The sequence below is a fragment of the Oryx dammah genome, unplaced genomic scaffold (assembly GCF_014754425.2).
Source record: "Oryx dammah isolate SB20612 unplaced genomic scaffold, SCBI_Odam_1.1 HiC_scaffold_26, whole genome shotgun sequence".
In the NCBI taxonomy this organism is placed as follows: Eukaryota; Metazoa; Chordata; class Mammalia; order Artiodactyla; family Bovidae; genus Oryx; species Oryx dammah.
In genome coordinates this window covers 14,291,509-14,308,577 of record NW_024070210.1, presented here as the reverse complement: position 1 = coordinate 14,308,577, position 17,069 = coordinate 14,291,509, and the positions used below count along the sequence as shown (strand labels likewise).

The 17,069-nt window shown below is 53.3% G+C and overlaps 1 protein-coding gene across 1 annotated transcript; it reads right to left on the bottom strand.

Moving 5' to 3' along the window:
- Positions 1 to 5,896: 5,896 nt before the first annotated feature.
- Positions 5,897 to 11,624, bottom strand: ISM2 (isthmin 2). Its single transcript, XM_040227574.1, is given in 11 exon segments — positions 5,897 to 6,161; positions 6,163 to 6,341; positions 6,343 to 6,401; positions 7,624 to 7,707; positions 7,926 to 7,934; positions 7,937 to 8,009; positions 8,012 to 8,079; positions 8,508 to 8,514; positions 9,405 to 9,442; positions 9,445 to 9,766; positions 11,235 to 11,624. Coding segments are annotated over 11 exon segments (1,494 nt in total).
- Between the last annotated feature and the right edge of the window lie 5,445 nt (positions 11,625 to 17,069).

Sequence of the window (17,069 nt, the reverse complement as noted above, 5' to 3'; positions counted from 1 at the left end):
GCCTGGGGGTCCGAAAAGTACTTTTATAAAAAACAAAGCATCCGGACTCTAGCTTGTAGCAAATCAAGAACTCTGTGGAACTGCCATGGTGGTCCAGTGGTTAAGACTCAGCATTTCCAATGCAGGGGGGACAGGTTCATTGCCTAGTCAGGGAACCAAGATACCACATGCTATGTGGTGTGGCAAAAAAAAAAAACAAAAAACACCCACACAAACACAAAAGGATCCCCTTCTAACACAGAGACTGGTGACAAAGAAGGACCACTTTCACACATGGCTGGAAAATTACCAATTCCAGAACACCTAGGAAAAATCTGAAGCAAAGTTTACAAATACCTTAGTAAAAAAGCACCAGGCAAAGCAGCTGTCATGTGGGAGCTCAGCAACATTCACATCCCCAGTACTGATGCTGTTACAAGTTTTACCACTTCCGTCTCACTGACAGCATTCTGGTTAGGTATCAGAGCCTAAAAAGCAGAACGACAGAGCTAAAAACAGAACTTTGGACTTGGGTTTCAATTGTAAATATCACCACCTAACTAATTGGACAAATTTCCTCATCTGTAAAATGGGTATAACAGGTAACTATGAGAGCATTAGGGGCTTCCCAGGTGGTGACAGTGGTAAAGACCCCACCTTCCAATGCAGGAGACCTAAGAGACGTGGGTTTGATCCCTGGGTCAGGAAGATCCCCTAGAGAAGGGCATGGCAACCCACTCTAGTATTCTTGCCTGGAGAATCCCATGGACAGAGGAGCCTGGTCCATAGGGTCATGAAGAGTCAGACACGACTGAAGCGACTTAGCACTCACGAGAGCATTAGAGATGGACAAAGAAGTTCTGGCACCTGGTAGCATGTTACCTGGGGATTCCCTGGTAGTTCAGCTGGTAAACAATCTGCCTGCAGTGCGGGAGACCTGGGTTTGGTCCTTAGGACTTCCCTTTGGGAAGATCCCTTACCTGCTGACTTCTGGGCTCCCACGCCCACATGTTTTCCTTTAAGCAGGAATTGATCTTTTAAAAAGCTGGTTAACTGGCCAAATTGCAAATCCTAGGCTAAGGGTTCACCTCAACTAAAGTACCACCTGACAGGAACCTGTTAAATGCAGGAGAGTGGACTCTACCCCAGTGACTCGTCCTGGGTGTGGGGTGTAGCCTGTGAGCTTATATTTTAATATCCCAGGTGACATTGATACCAAGGATGGATTTTGAGGAGCACTTCAACATGTTGAGAAAATCTAATTGTAATGGAGGAAACAAGGAAGCACATCTGAGTCCCTTTTGTGAATAATGAGACAAAGGAGCTGAAACATCCTGTCTTCCAAGAGACCAGGACCATCAGCAGGATCTGGCAGGTTTGTACTATGGGTTGTTTTAAACACTAGTTAGAATTCAGTGTGACTAGTCTTGCCTAGCATAGGACCCTTTATGAGGTAACCCAGGGTGGGGGAAATGGGGCAAAGGCATCCAGGTGGCCAAGGCAGCTAAGTTAGAAACAGCGGTGGTGTTCTTGCTGGATGTGTGGTCACAGATGGCTCCCGGGGTCCAAGACAAGAGTAACAGCCAGGTGAGCTAGGACAGCCTGCTCTGACCAGAGCCGGGGAGGGACCTCTCTTTATTTCCTGGGCCCTCCCGGCTTTGATACCAGCCACTCCTAAAATCCTCCCTTTGGCAGGGTCAGTGCACCCTCTGCAACTGTTTCTCCTCACACACAGGTGTTCCCTAAGCCCACAGGCACCTGCACGGTGTCTCTTTCTCCTTTGTACAGTTTGAATAAACACTGTTTTATAGCTGATCAACACCCCAGTCCCTTCAAAGCTCCTTTCCAGCCCGCCTTTTAGTTTCTCTCATCTGTGGCTTAACATAGTAGCAATTTAGAGTATCACTTAGATTACAGATTTAAAAATGGGGCTGCGTCCCAGGGACGGGGAGCCTGGTGTGGGCTGCCATCTTTGGGGTCGCACAGAGTCGGACAGGACTGAAGCAACTTAGCAGCAGCAGCAGCAGGTATAGATTAAATTTAGATAGTGTATTTAAGTGCCAAGGTAAATTATATTAGAAAGGAGGGGGATCAGCATTCAGTTCAGTTCAGCCGCTCAGTCGTGTCCGACTCTTTGCAACCCCGTGGACTGCAGCACGCCAGGCCTCCCTGTCCATCACCAACTCCCAGAGTCTACTCAAACTTTGAGTCGGTGATGCCAACCAACCATCTCATCCTCTGTCATCCCCTTCTCCTCCTGCCCTCAATCTTTCCCAGCATCAGGGTCAAATGAGTCAGCTCTTTGCATCAGGTGGCCAAAGTATTGGAGTTTCAGCTTCAGCATCATTCCTTCCAAAGAACACCCAGGACTGATCTCCTTTAGAACGGACTGGTTGGATCACCTTGCAGTCCAAGGGACTCTCAAGAGTCTTCTCCAACACCGTAGTTCAAAAGCCATCAATTCTTCAGCACTCAGCTTTCTTCACAGTCCAACTCTCACATCCATACATGACTACTGGAAAAACCATAGCCTTGACTAGACGGACCTCTATTGGCAAAGTAATGTCTCTGCTTTTGAATATGCTATCTAGGTTGGTCATAACTTTTCTTCCAAGGAGTAAGCATCTTTTAATTTCATGGCTGCAATCACCATCTGCAGTGATTTTGGAGCCCCCCAAAATAAAGTCTGACACTGTTTCCACTGTTTCTCCATCTATTTCCCATGAAGTGATGGGACCAGATGCCATGATCTTCATTTTCTGAATGTTGAGCTTTAAGCCAACTTTTTCACTCTCCTCTTTCACTTTCATCAAGAGGCTTTTGAGTTCCTCTTCACTTTCTGCCATAAGGGTGGTGTCATCTGCATATCAGAGGTTATTGATATTTCTCCCGCCCAGTGTGTCTCATGATGTACTCTGCATAAAAGTTAAATAAGCAGGGTGACAATATACAGCCTTGACATACTCCTTTTCCTATTTGGAACCAGTCTGTTGTTCCATGTCCAGTTCTAACTGTTGCTTCCTGACCTGCATATAGGTTTCTTAAGGGGCAGGTCAGGTGGTCTGGTATTCCCATCTCTTTCAGAATTTTCCACAGTTTATTGTGATCCACACAGTCAAAGGTTTTGGCATAGTCAATAAAGCAGAAATAGATGTTTTTCTGGAACTCTTGCTTTTTTGATGGTCCAGCGGATGTTGGCAATTTGATCTCTGGTTCAAAAACCAGCTTAAACATCTGGAAGTTCGCGGTTCACGTAGTGTTGAAGCCTGGCTTGAAGAATTTTGAGCATTACTTTACTAGCGTGTGAGATGAGTGCAACTGTGCGGTAGAGCATTCTTTGGCATTGCCTTTCTTTGCGATTGGAATGAAAACTGACCTTTTCCAGTCCTGTGGCTACTGCTGAGTTTTCCAAATTTGCTGGAAAATTGAGTGCGGCACTTTCACAGCATCATCTTTTAGGATTTGAAACAGCTCAACTGGAATTCCATCACCTCCACTAGCTTTGTTTGTAGTGATGCTTCCTAAGGCCTACTTGACTTCGCATTCCAGGATGTCTGGTTCTAGGTTAGTGATCACACCATTGTGATTATCTGGGTCGTGAAGATCTTTTTTGTATGGGATCTGCATTAGTTATAGATTAAATTTAGATAGTATATTTAAGTGTCAAGGTAAATTATATTAGAAAGGAGGGAAATTAGTTTCCTGTGAAAACAGACTCTGGTGTATCTCTATCTTCTTTTTTTTTAAGTTTCTGCTAAAACATAATTAAAACATTCCTGTGCTAATCGTGGGCTTCCCTGGTGCTAACCCTATTGAATTCCCCATTTAAGAGACAGGGAAGGGAACTTGGCTCCCATCTAGGAACCTGAGATGCTGCCCTCTTTGATCCTGTAATATTCTAGTTGCACCAGTGTTGTTAGATTGTGATCCCAGACCAGACTAACACTTACCTTTAGGTGTGATGGTAACTGGAAACATCTGCCTCTCTGAGCTCCTCTCCAGGTAGTGGCTCTAAACACGCCTTGTCTTGTTCGGCTTCCTGATGTGACTTCCCCAAAGGCTTGGAGTGACAGTGGAGTGTATGGTAAGGGCACCAACCAAGGCAAGGTACGGGTCCACCTTGGTCATCTTTTAGGTGTAGTCCTTGGGACAACTCTGCATCAGACCCCCTTGTGGCAAGTTCCCTGGGGAAGTAGGGCCACTTCCTCTGGTGTCAATATAATTCCTCTCTCTGACTCTGAATGTGCCCCTGAGGTCCTGCTAGCTCCTCCTTGCCTCTCAGGTAACCCTTTATGAGTCTGAGTAAAGATGACCTAACTGATGTAAGCTCTGCACCCTGGATCTCTATCTGCCCAGCTGGGTTGTATGTGTGTTGTCGCATCAGTCCGACTCTGCGACCCCCCAGACTGTAGCCCACCGGGCTCCTCTGTCCATGGGGTTCTCCAGGCAAGAATACTGGAATGAGTTGCCACACCCTCCTCCAGAGGGTCTTCCTGACCCAGGGATTGAACCCTCATCTCCTATGTTTACCTGCATTGGGAGGCGGGTTGGGAAGCCCAGCCGGGTCAGGTAATTACAAACACAGCCCAGGGAAGCTGGGCTTAAGGGGTCAGCAAGGGCTCCCTACATTTCTCTGCTCCGCTAGGAACTCAAATTCTTTATCAGACAGAATTAGAAAATAAAGTGCTTTGTTGCTGAAGTTCCCAGAGAGCTTCAGGGCAGCTGTCTAAGGGCTAGAACTGAAGTGACCAGCCTTTTAGAGGCTTTTGTGAACAGAGACAACTGGGACATCAGCATTTCAACCCACAGAAGGCAAGGAAGTATGGCTGCAGAGGGGAGAGGGAGGTGAGGGTGAGGGGAGGCAGGGAAGAGGCAGGAGGTGCTAGCAGAGCTGATCATACACGTCTCTTCCCAGGTCTGAACTCAGTGCATTCAGCGACATCACCTTGGGAGCTTGAAGTGGGCCACAGTGGGTATGTTTACACCACAGAAACTGCCCACACTGTAAACCAGGGCTGTCCCCTAACACACAGACACACACAGACAGAGACACACACACACACCAGGGCTGTCCCCTAACACACACCTACACACCCACCTACACACCCGGATAACTATCTACCAGCTCACCCTGCACCTGACCTGCATTGGTTCCGAGCCCTCCCCTAGCCTGACCCTGTGCTCAGTCAGGGTGGTGTGATCTCCCAGCCCCACAACATTCCTACGAGTTGGATAGAACAGAGGTGAGCTGGACAAAGAAAGCCCCCAGAACTGGTCGATCCCTGCTCCTCCCGGATATCCTGCCTTGTCTTGGTTGCCTCAGCCTATCCACTTATGTCTGCCCCGCGGACCTTTGGCCCTAGACTGAGGTGGTCTCTACTGGAACCTCCATGGGAAGCAGCTTCGTGGGAGGGCTGATGACCACCCTCCCAGCAGGGGTGGGCAAGAGGGCCACGTGCCACCGCTCAGAACCGAGGAAGATAGCTGGCCCGGGGGCGGCGGCGGGGGGCCGCGGGGGTGGCAGGGCTGGCCCTCGGGGCTGGGACTTTTGGGGGACTTAACGTAGGTGCCAGGAATCACCAATGCGTGTGGAGAGCCCGGCTCACCCCTGCTCCCAGGCCGAGGGAGGAAAATGGGTGGTCAAGCTGGGACACCGCCTCCCATCAGGCGTGAGATGAGTTTCTCCAAAGACAACGCATTTCCCGGCAGCCCCCGCGGCCGGGAGGCGGAGCTCCGGCCTCCCCCTGGGCCCCTGGGGGGCGGGGCTCCGGCCCGACCCCACACCGTGCTGACCTGCCCTCCCCAGGTTCCCAAGCAGAGGGCTCGAGGCTCCAGGCCGGCCTCACCAGGTCTGGGCAGAGGTGGGGCGAAGGCGAGGGCCCTGAGAGGAAACGTTGTCCAGCGCGGCAGCCTCTCATTAGTACTCCTTGGCTTCCTGCCACTGGGCTAGGTACTCCTCCTCGAGAGGGTTGTCCGCGCAGGCCCGGCCATTGTTGGCGGGCCGCACCGCGTGGTAGCGGCTGCAGTCCACCTTACATGAGATCCGGGGCAGCGTGTCCACCTTGAAGTGAAGCTCGGGCGAGACGTCGGGGCTGACCAGGTCGGGCGCACCGGCACCCTTCCCCAGGGTCAGCAGCCGGCTGCTTACGTCGCAGCAGCAGTGCTGGGCGGCCGGCGTGCTGCAGAGAGCACAGGCAGAAGCGGGCTGTGGACCGGTACACCTCCAGGCGCTCACGCAGGCTGCTGGCATCCCTCCAGCGGAAGCTGCGTCCCTGATGCTCATCCTGCAGGCTCACGGCGCTGGACACGGCCTCCAACGCGTACGCGCATGGGCAGCTGGGCGGGGCCCGAAGCACCTGGCTTCAGGTACTTGGCCAGGAAGTCACTTTTGCGGTTCAGTCACTTCTCACAGCTGTCCACATCTGCAGAGGGCAGGGGAGGTGGCGGGGGAACAAGGGACTGGTCAGCCCCTGGGTGGGGTGGGGGTTACTCAAGGGCCAGTACAAAGGTGTGGCTTGGAGGTATCTTAACGGGTAGGCGGGGAGGTACTCACACCCGAGCTGGGGGCAGAACTACCTGGCCAACATGGTCCGCAGAGACCACACAACAGCAGGCAGGCAAGCTGAAGCAACAGGCCATGACCACATGGACGCCAAGGGGCTGGAGGAGGGGGCCAGCAAGCCCTGAAGAGCTACTCTTTGTCCTTTTAGATGCAGGGTGGTAGGAAAGATCCTGGGATCTCGAAGGAGCTGGGGTGGTAGGGGGCAGGGACAACTGTTTCAGCCTCCTGATAAGAACGTTTCCCTGTTTTAACCACTCTCACTGGCGCATGGCTCACTCTATCCTTCTGGGGCCCCAGCGGTCCCTCTGTCTATGCTGCTCTCCTCCCCTCTCCCTCCTTTGGGAAATGTGGCTTCTCTGACCGCACAGAACAAACTGCTCCTCCTCCTTTGCTCCAGACCGTTAGGGCCCACTTGGCAGTGCTGGGCCTAAGTTGGTCCTGTGCGTCTTTCCCTCTAAGACCCGAGCCCCTTGAGGGCTGGAACTGGACTTAAGTCTTCTGGGAATCTTCTGCCCGCCACAGGGCTGGGTGCACCTTCCCGGCTCAGCGAGCTTCTGCAGCATGGAGCACAGGAGTCAATTGCAAGGAGGCAGCTGGCAGCTGCCTGCCTCCTTGAGGGTGCAGGTGAGTGCCAGAGACACAGATTGGAAGTGTGCTGGTGAAAGCATGGGCTGCTCCTCACTGCTGGAAAGGAGCGGTCTTGGAGCTCTGGAACCTGACCAGTTTTGACAGCACCTGCTCCCCAGACAGAGCTTGCCAGGAGCATCCAAGAGTGACCAGGGAGGGCAAGCCCCAAGGTCCCTGTGCTGTTCTGTTCCACTGGATAATCTCCCAAGCTCTGTGGCTCCCCTCAAGATCTTCTTCCCAGCAGGAATATCAGGCTGGGAAAGGCCAGTGGGCCTGGTAAGGGGGGGAGGGCTCAGAAGTGCTATGGTCCCCTTGCTGAGGAGGCTAACCTTCCAGCTGGAAGATGTCCTCTGCATCCAGGAGGCCCTATTCCTGCCAGTGCAGTGAGGTTCCGCCCTTCCGAGAGAGGTTCTCCTCCAGACCCCTAGAGGGCAGGGCTAGCCCCCCACACTGACCTGGGCTGAGCATGTCCATAGCATCGTGGGCCAGGGGCTGCCACCTCTCACTGGTGAAGCCCAAGGGGTCCTTGTCCTTGGCACCTTGGGGAAGAGAGGAGGCCAGGATGGTGGTGCCACAGGGCATGTCTGTGTTCCCGGTGGGCACCAGCCCTCACTAGGCTTGTGGTGCCCACAGCCACCTGGGACGGGGCAGGACCACCACGTTTGTGAGCTTCCTGGCTCCCCTCTCCCGAGTCCACCCTGTACAAGGCTCAGACAGTGCAAGCCACTCCCTCTCTAGGCACTGGGGCTCGTCTCACCAGGACAAGGGGCAGGTTGCAGGCGCGGGACTTGGAGGCAGTGCAGGCGTAGCCGCAGGGCTGACTCCTCCGCAGGGCTGACTCCTCCGCTGACCGCCCCCACAGCTCCCACTGCAGGGAGACCAGGGGCTCCACTCCTCCTGAAGCTCATAGTCTGGGTCAAGGCAGGGAGCCAGGTGTGAGTGGGCAGAGCCCACGAGGCACCCTGGTGTGAATTAGCAAAAGGCACCCCCTTCCTCTGGAGGACAGAGCCCTGGGGCCAGGACTTCCCTAGCGGATGAAGCAGGGGTCGAATTTCAGCCCCACTCACCTGCTCAGCTGGGCACCCCTGTGCAGTGAACACCTGGGCAAATGCAGGAGATGTCACAAACCCCAGTCACCCACTCTGTGCCCACACAGCAATACAGAGCAAAGCTACCTGGAGGCTACCTGATCACTGCTGGGGGGGCCTTTCTTCAAGCTACAGTTTTATGTCAATCAAAACCATAGTTGATGATATTTCCCTGGCACTTGGAGTATTAAAGAATGTCCCCCCTCCCCACGTTAGTGACCCAGTCCTGCTCTGAGGGACCCGAAATGCACCAGGGCTCTCACTGGAACCCTGAAGTACCGAACACACATGTCCGGCCCTCTCCTCACTTCCCAGGCGGGTCTGAACAGGCTGGCACCAAGTGATTAAGAAAAACCGATAGAAGAAATGTCGAAAATCATGAAAATTCTGCCTGTTAGCTTATGTGACTCTGGTAAAACAGGGAAAGCCTGCTATGACTTAGTCTGAACCAATGATGAGACACTAGGGCTCTGGGAAGTAGAGCTGTAACACTGTGTGAAACATTCTTACCCAGGGGAAAACCAGAAGTGCAATACGCAAAAATAAAAATGCCTGTCATGGTGGCGGGGGGCGGGGGGCAGGTGATATTTTCTGAACAGTCTGTGTTGTCATGTTGCTTTCTAAAATAATAATTGCCAATACTTTGTTTACTATGTACTTAGACTTTAAAAGCATTAACTCACCACTCTCTACACTTAGTTCCAAGTAGTAAGGGTGGTGCCCATCTCCATTTTGTAGAGGAAGGAAGCAAGGGCCAGGGGGTTAAGTAACTTGCCCAAGGTCACTCAACTGGTAAGCAGCAGAACCCAGGATTCAGACTCACACAGTCTGAAAATGAGATCAGTTGCGAGTGGTGGGATTTATAATATTTCTTAATTTGTTGGAAAACTGATAGATGTGAATAAATATATTATCAACAAATGCCTGTTTTGCTTAAGGGATCTCAGGGCTATTGTAGAGTCAAATGTTTAAAAAAAAAAAAAAAGCCTTTGCAAGCCCTGGGTGTTACTATTGAACTGATGATGGTGTTGGTACAGGGCCTAAGCTCCAGACCTCCACAGCTGCCCCTGCCCAGGAAGCTGTCACCCTTATTTCCGCTCAGGACCTCCAGGGGCAGCAGCCAGGGAGGTCAAGATGGGGGTACTCACCATAGGCTCCTCAAAGGTCCAGTCTCTGGGGGACAGTGGCCCTGCTCCCAGCCTCCTGCAGCCCCACTGAAGCCCGGCACCTGGTCATCTCTACCGTGTTCCTCACTGTCCTCCTCCTGGTCCTCACCCTCACTGTACTCTGGGGGGTTGTCCTCCTCTTCCTCCTCCTGCTCTTCCCCTGAGGCTCTGCCCTTGAGATGGGGCCTCTCTTCCTCACCCTCTGAGTAACCCCAGGATAGAGGCCAGAAGAGTCCCTCAGCAGGCAGCCAGCGGGGGGCGCCCTCAGACCAGCGATTGTTGGGCTCAGCCATCAGGTCCATCTCCAGCTCATCCTGGGGATCCACCACCACCTCGATGGTCACCTGCAGAGGGACAGACACACCCGGCCACGGAGGGAGGGCTCCGAGCCAGACTCCAAAGAGAAGGGAGATGAAAGGCCTAGGGACAGGAGGAGAGGTCCAACCTTTTCTCTAAACCAGCCCGTTCTTCTGGTCAACCTTCTTGGCCTCCCTGGGGCAACTGGGGTCACAGCCTAAGTAAGCCCTGGCCTTGCATCAGAATTTGCAGGAGATTCCTGACCCCCTAATCTCACCCCAGACAGATTTAACTAGTGTGAGATGGGACCAGATGTGATGGTTCTAACGTGCCAAGTTGGAGATCCACTCATTTACGAGAAGCTGGGTTTGAATTCTGGCTCCAGCAGCCCACAGACTGCCCAGCTTCTGGGGCCACCAACAGCCCTGAACCTCCATTTCCTCATTGTAGGGCCAGAAAATGAGAGCAAATGACAGCAAACCCCCAGCAGCCTGGGGAAGGACTCTTATTCACCACTTTGTAGACAGAAAATAAGTAATATGAAATCATTTATCTTAAAGAGAACTTTAAAAACATCATTTTGGGTCTATTACGAAGTAATATGAGGTCAAAGGACAAAATTTTTTGGGGGGGGAACCAACAAAATATAAAGAAAAGGGAAATCACCAATATTCCATTTTGACAGGTAACATTTTGGTAATTAACACTCCAAGTTTAGATATACAGATACACACACATACTTTTAAACAACTTTAGAATGTTATGTGTTTCATATTTTTGTGGTCTTTTTTCTCTTTCAGTGAAAGTGTTTTGTAAGCTGTAGATGGTACACAAAATGCAGGAATTATTATCTTTAGGGATTCAGGGCTGACAGTGAAGACTGTAAGCTGGAATTCCACCAACCTCTCTAGTTTTCTCTCCCATAAAGCCCCTCTTGTGGGCGATCTACCCTATTCTTCTTCAGGGGCCTGTAGCAAAGAGTGAGCCTGGCCAGGGAAGATCAGACCTTCAAGGCTTTCTAGTTGGCCTCTGCCCATATTCCAGGAACCCTCTGCAGCTCAAGAAACATTCTCTGCTCATTCAGTCCTCATGACAGCCCTGCCAGATTGGTGCTGTTTGCCCCTTGCTATGGTCTAACCAGACATGAGTAGATAACATCACCAACTCAATGGACATGAATTTGAGCAAACTCTAGGAGATAGTGGAGGACAGGGAAGCCTGGCATACTGCAGCTCATGGGGTCACAAAGAGTCAGACACAGCTGAGCGACTGAACAACAACATGGTCTAGGCGATAGAGGCTGGGAGAGCCACTTGATGGTCTGCAGCTAAGAAGTGGGAAAGCCCGACTCCTCCTACTCCATGGGTGGGGCATGGGAGTCACCTTGTCTGACCCACACAGGACCCCAGTCCTCCAGGGAATACAGGATGAGATGCCTAACCTCGGAGCTGAGCTGTTGAGCCCAACTTTTCTCCAGGAATCCGCTGGGTTCATGGTTTCCCTTGTAGCCTTCACCTGGATGCTGGGGTTCAGGGCACTCAAATCTGTATTGGCCAATCCCGGCAATTTCTGCAGCTCCAGCAGCAAGGGAGCATCCTTCAGGGTCCCGAGTGAGGGCGTCTTGTCTAGGACCAGGGGTGCTGATTCAGGGAGCGCCTGACATCTGTGTCGACATGGCCCTGACGGAGGTGGTGCCTGGAGAGCAGAGGGATCTCCTCCTCTTCTCTGGGAGAGCTGGGATCTCGGGAGGCTGAGACCTGAGGGAGGGAGGAGCAGGGAGGTGCCTGAGGTCAAGGCCCATGTGGACCTGGGAAAGGCTGGGAGCGGGGTGGGGAGCAGGGGGGAGGCAGGAGGTTTGGGGGCAGACCAGGTCACACACTCACTTGTGACCACGCACCCAAACATGTCTGTTTGGGGACTTCCCTGGTGGTCCAGTGATAAAGAATCTGCCTTCCAGTGCAAGGGATGTGGGTGTGATCCCTAATCATGGAGCTGAGATCCCACAGGCCGTGGGTCAACTAAACCCATGCACTGCAAGGAACAGCCCGAGCAGCACAGCGAAGACGCAGCACAGCCACATAATAAATAATTAGACAAAGCCAGACACGTCTGCTCGGACACCTTAGAGGGTGGACGATGCCCCCAAAGTGCCCGGGTGAAACGATGCCACAGTGAGGCATGAGGAGGAGGGGTCAAGTCAGGTGTCTACACACGGAAGAGACACAATCTCACCTCCTCATTCACAGATGGAAGAAGCGAGGCCTGGAGGGGAAGGGAGCTGTTTAAGGCAACAATTCCAAAGTCCAGTTCGCAGCCTCAGAATCCCCCAGGGCCCTCATCAGAGAACAGACACTCTGGCCCTCCCAGATCAGGGCAAGGGGCTCGGAAAGCCTTGACACCGGGGTGGGCAGCGGGCCTGGACCCTTCCCCTCCGACGGCCCCCTGCCACCTGGCCTTCCCAAGCCATCCATGTAGGGTCTGTATTCCCTGGCACCCTTGACCACAGCTATACCTTCCTTTGCCTGCCCACCTGGTGCCCGGATTTCCAGGCCGTGTGTGTGCCCATCTGTCTGCCAGTCAATCCCCTCCTCCGGCCAGTGTCATGAGGTCCACACTGGGGCTGTCCTTGCTGCAGCGCAAGTAGTGAGTGAAAGCAGATCCTGGATGTCTCTGGCTCTTTCTCGGGCCTTCTCTGCTTGGACTGGGACCTCGGGAGCTCAGCACCTACCTCCAGGGTGCAGCTCCATTGCCCAGGTCCCTACACCAGGGCAGAACGAGCCTGTCCAGCTCTGCCCCGTGAGCCTCAGGGGCCGGGAGCCTCTGGACCCTGCTTCACCCAGGCCACAGCCTTGACCCCCCCTCCCACTTCCTAGCTGGGCAGTGTGGTAGCGCTGGAAAACATGGATCTGGAGAGTCAGATGAGCTTGGGTTCAAATCCCAGTTCTCCTTCTTACCAGCTCATTCAATCTGGTGATTTCCCATCAAAAAAAAAATGAGGACAATAATTCCTGCCTGGAAGGACTGTCAGAATTTTATTTATCAAACACTTCCACAGCATCCACTATGTGCCTAGCACTATTCCAAACACTTAATTGTTTGCTTCATCCTCCCAACAACTCTCAGATGTCAGTGCTAGCTGTCATCTCCATTTTGATAGTGAAAAGTAAGGCACCGAAAGGGCAAGTAACCTGCCTGGGGTGACACAGACATTTAGTGGGAGAACCAGGATTTGAAGCAGGTAGCTTGGGCCTAGAGCCCACACTTTTAACCATCATGCTCCAGCCCTACAAGTGAGAGCGCTGAGAGTCTACTGCACAAATCAGGGGCTGAATCAGTCTGATTTCTCGCATCTCTCCCCTTTGACCACCTCCCTCTGTGGCCCCCAGATGCCTGGCTCCAAGGCTCCTGCCCTAAACACCTAGTCCCTGGGCAGTCTCAACCGGCGCTCGAAATCCAGAGTGAAAGTGTTCTGGTCCAGATAGCCAGGGTGGATGAGTAGAGGATGGACAATACCTTCACTGGCCAGTCCTGGAGGCCTGGAGCTTCCCCAGATGATGGCTTCCTAGCAGTTCTCACCCATAATTCCTACCTGTCCCTGTGACTTTGGGTAGTTGTTCCTGTCTGCAGCCTCTGAGCACAGAGAAGGGAGACTTGGGGGAACAGGAGTTCAGGGTCTGCAGCCTTTCCAGCTGATTTAGATGGCCCAGCATAGTGGGCATAAGCACCGTGTTTCGCCATTTGGCAGTGATATTGGTATTAATAGTTATCACAGGAGGGAGTGCTAGAGATTTTACAGTGCATGTGGGTTGCCATTTCCTTCTCCAGGGGATTTTCCTGACCCAAAGACCAAAGCTGCCTCTCCTGCATTGCAGGCGGATTCTTTACCACTGAGCCACCGGAGAAGCCCTTTCACAGCAAGGAAATCAAGGATTTTTCCAGCCTAGAATATCAACAGTGCTATTAGTTAAGAAACCCTGCTCTAGAGGCTGCCAGGTCTGAATTCCAGTGGTGGCCTGGTTTCTGACTCGTGGGATCCTGGCAGGTGTGTAACCTCAGTGAGCATCCTCATCTGTAAATGGAAATAGCAACGGGACAGAGATGGTATCCAGCGAGCGTTCAAAGGGTCCATTTCCAGCCCTCCCCGCCCTGGTGCCCCCTTGGACCAGACAATGAACAGAGCCCATAGGAAGCCCTGGCTCAGCTTCACAGCCACGCACACTCCCTTTCTCTCTGGGAGCCTCCTGCCCTGTATCAGTCCCTGGGGAACTCCCCAGGGTGGAGTGGGCTATCTGGCCTTAGTCTGGGTTCCCTGAGAAGCCCACCCTGAGACAAAGCTTCAAGGGCAAGTGGTTCCTTTGGACGGTAATCCCTGGAGACCAAGCGGGGAGTCCGAGAGTGAGTCGGGGAAGGGAGGCGGCTAATAAAGAATGCTCCATGAAGCCAGGGACCACAGTGGACCACTAGCGTGCGACCCTCTGGGCGCCCCAGGTACCTGTCAGTCACTGGTTGAGGGAGGCTGGGTGGGGGAGAGATCTGCACTCCAGCCACATCCGGCTTGCCATGAACAGCTCAGAGCAGGTCCCGGTGCTGGCGAAAGCCCTCAGACAACGGGAAATGAGGCCTGTGGGGAGGTGGGCAGAGCACCCGAGCATCGTCTGAGCATACCTCCTGACACTTACTCCAGCTAGTGTCAGCCCCGTGCAGAAAGAAATGTCCGTCTGCTTTGCTCATATGTATCTTGTGCTCAGTACAGTGCCTGGCACCCTGCAGGCGCTCAGTGAATCACTGCTGCGAGATTGAATGACCGCCAGCAACACTGAAGAGTGAGTGTGACTATCCCTGTGTTAACGATGGGGCTATGGAGGCTCAAAGAGGGCGAGGGATTTACATAAGATCTCGCAGCTTACACTAAAGGAGCTTGCATTCATGTGCAGTTCTGTTGGATCTCAACGCCCAGGCATCAGTGCAGAGGTGCCTGTGCAGACGCTGAGGCCAATAACCCCTCAAGGGCAACCACCTCAGCATGCAGAGCACCTCCGCTTTCATCTTCTTGTCTGGTCCCTGAACGTGGGGGTAACAAGTGCAGGCTGGAGGCCACATTGCCTGACTTGAAACCCCAACTTGGACACTTACTGTGTGACCTTGGGCAGGTTACTTAATCTTCCTGAATTGCTCCCCCTGTAAATTAGGGAAATGGCTGGCTGTCCCTATCTGTAGGATGGCTGGGTTAGCATGGCAAGCGTGTGGTGAATGTCACCGAGGGGAGGTGATAGATAGTTCTCGGAGAGAGAGAAAGAGAGGGCAGTACCCCTTTAGCCATCACAGTTACCTCTTTACATCTTATGTGGTCTGAAGAGCACATCTGCCACCCTACCACTGAGGCAGGATTACCAGGCAGTGCACAGACCTCCAGGATGTTCTCAAGCAAATGCTGAGGCTCCAGCCTGTGTAAGAACACCTGCTCTGTCCCACGGGGCCACCTCCCACATCTGTTATGCTCAAATGTGGAGCTTCCGTGTGTACAAATACACAACTCCATTCTTTCGGGGGATGGTGCCATTACTCTGATAAACATGAGATACACAGATATATACCAAGTTATAGCCCCACCATCCATTGCCCCTCTCTCTATCACACACACACGGGCCCACGCATACCCTCCCAGGCTTGGCAGGGCAGTTAACACAAGAGCCTTCCCCCACAAACCCTTACTGCCTTGCTTGAGCCTCCCTCACAGGCCCCCTGCCCCTCTCCTCTCATGCCTCCTCTCCAGGGTTGGGAACTTATTCCAGATAATGAAACCCAGTTGCCAGGTGCAGCCCAGCACCCTGCCTCCTCTAACCCCCTGCTTCTGAGGCGCAGGTGTGCCCCTCCAGAGCCAGGCTGCACACAGTCACTCCTGCTTCCCGGAGGTGCTGGGGTCCTAGCAGTCAACGGCCAGAGGACCATGGGCAGAGGGATGGGGCTGGACGTCACCCTTCTCCCTGGCATGTGCTGTTCTAACCCAGCCCACCCTGGCCCCACCATGGAGACCTCGGAGCATGCCCTCAGGGCTGGCTTCAGGCTGTGTGACCTTCGTACCTGCACCAGGCTTATCGCTCTGCTGTTGCCATCTCGAAATGCTTAGAGAACCCACACTGTCATTCTGCATGGGGCCACTGCTCCCTGGCACCCTGTAGGTACTGACACACACCAGGTCCTAGCATCATCCTTGCTTCCCAGAGGAGGCAGCCAAGGATCAGAGAGATGAAGTAACTTGCTCAGGGTTACACAGGGAGCTTTTGAACTGTGGTGTTGAGAAGACTCTTGAGAGTCCCTTGGACTGCAAGGAGATCCAACCAGTCCATCCTAAAGGAGATCAGTCTTGGGTGTTCATTGGAAGGACTGATGCTGTAGCTGAAACTCCAATACTTTGGCCACCTCATGTGAAGAGTTGACTCACTGGAAAAGACCTTGATGCTGGGAGGAATTAGGGGCAGGAGAAGGGGACGACAGAGGATGAGATGGCTGGATGGCATCACCGACTCGATGGACATGAGTTTGAGTGACCTCCGGGAGTTGGTGATGGACAGGGAGGCCTGATGTGCTGCGATTCATGGGGTTGCAAAGAGTCGGACACGACTGAGTGACTGAACTGAACTGAGGGAGGTAAGAGTGATAAGAGGGCTTCCCTGGTGGCTCAGTAGTAAAGAATCTGCCTGCAGTGCAAGAGCTGTAGATGTGGGTCCAGTCCCTGGGTGGGGAAGATCCCTTGGAGGAGGGCATGGCAACGCACTCCAGTATTCTTGTCTAGAGGATCCCATGGACAGAGGAGCCTGGTGGGCTACAGCCCAAGGACTGCAAAGAGTCCGACGCGACTGAGCGACTGAACTGACACAGGGGCTTGGCAGAGCAGGTTTGGAGGCAGGTGATAAAGCTGGAGAGCCCATGCTCTGAACCCTTGTGCGTTGCCAGCTCCAGGCAGGGTGCACCCTCTGGCCCGCTGCCTGCCACTCCAGGGTGCAGAATGTGTCAAACGATCAAAACACTGGACCAGGATGCTCTGCTTTTTTCATCCATCCTTTGCTTTGGTCCCCGGAACCATCGAGTGAGGTGAGAGCGGCAGGGGTGAGGTGAGGACAGCGAGATCCAGCGAGGAGGCTGCAACCTGCCTGGACCACTGAGCAGCCGTGCCTCCAGGCCCCCGTTCCTGACCTTCCCTCTCTCCCTCACCTGGCTTGCCAGTGGTTCCAGTCTCTCAGAGAGAGAAGGATGGTCTGGGGGGAGAACAAAGGTCATAGTCAAGGTGGGGGGAGGAGCCCAGGTGCTGGAGGTGGCAGAGGGCAAGGCCACGGGATTGGCCCCACACAG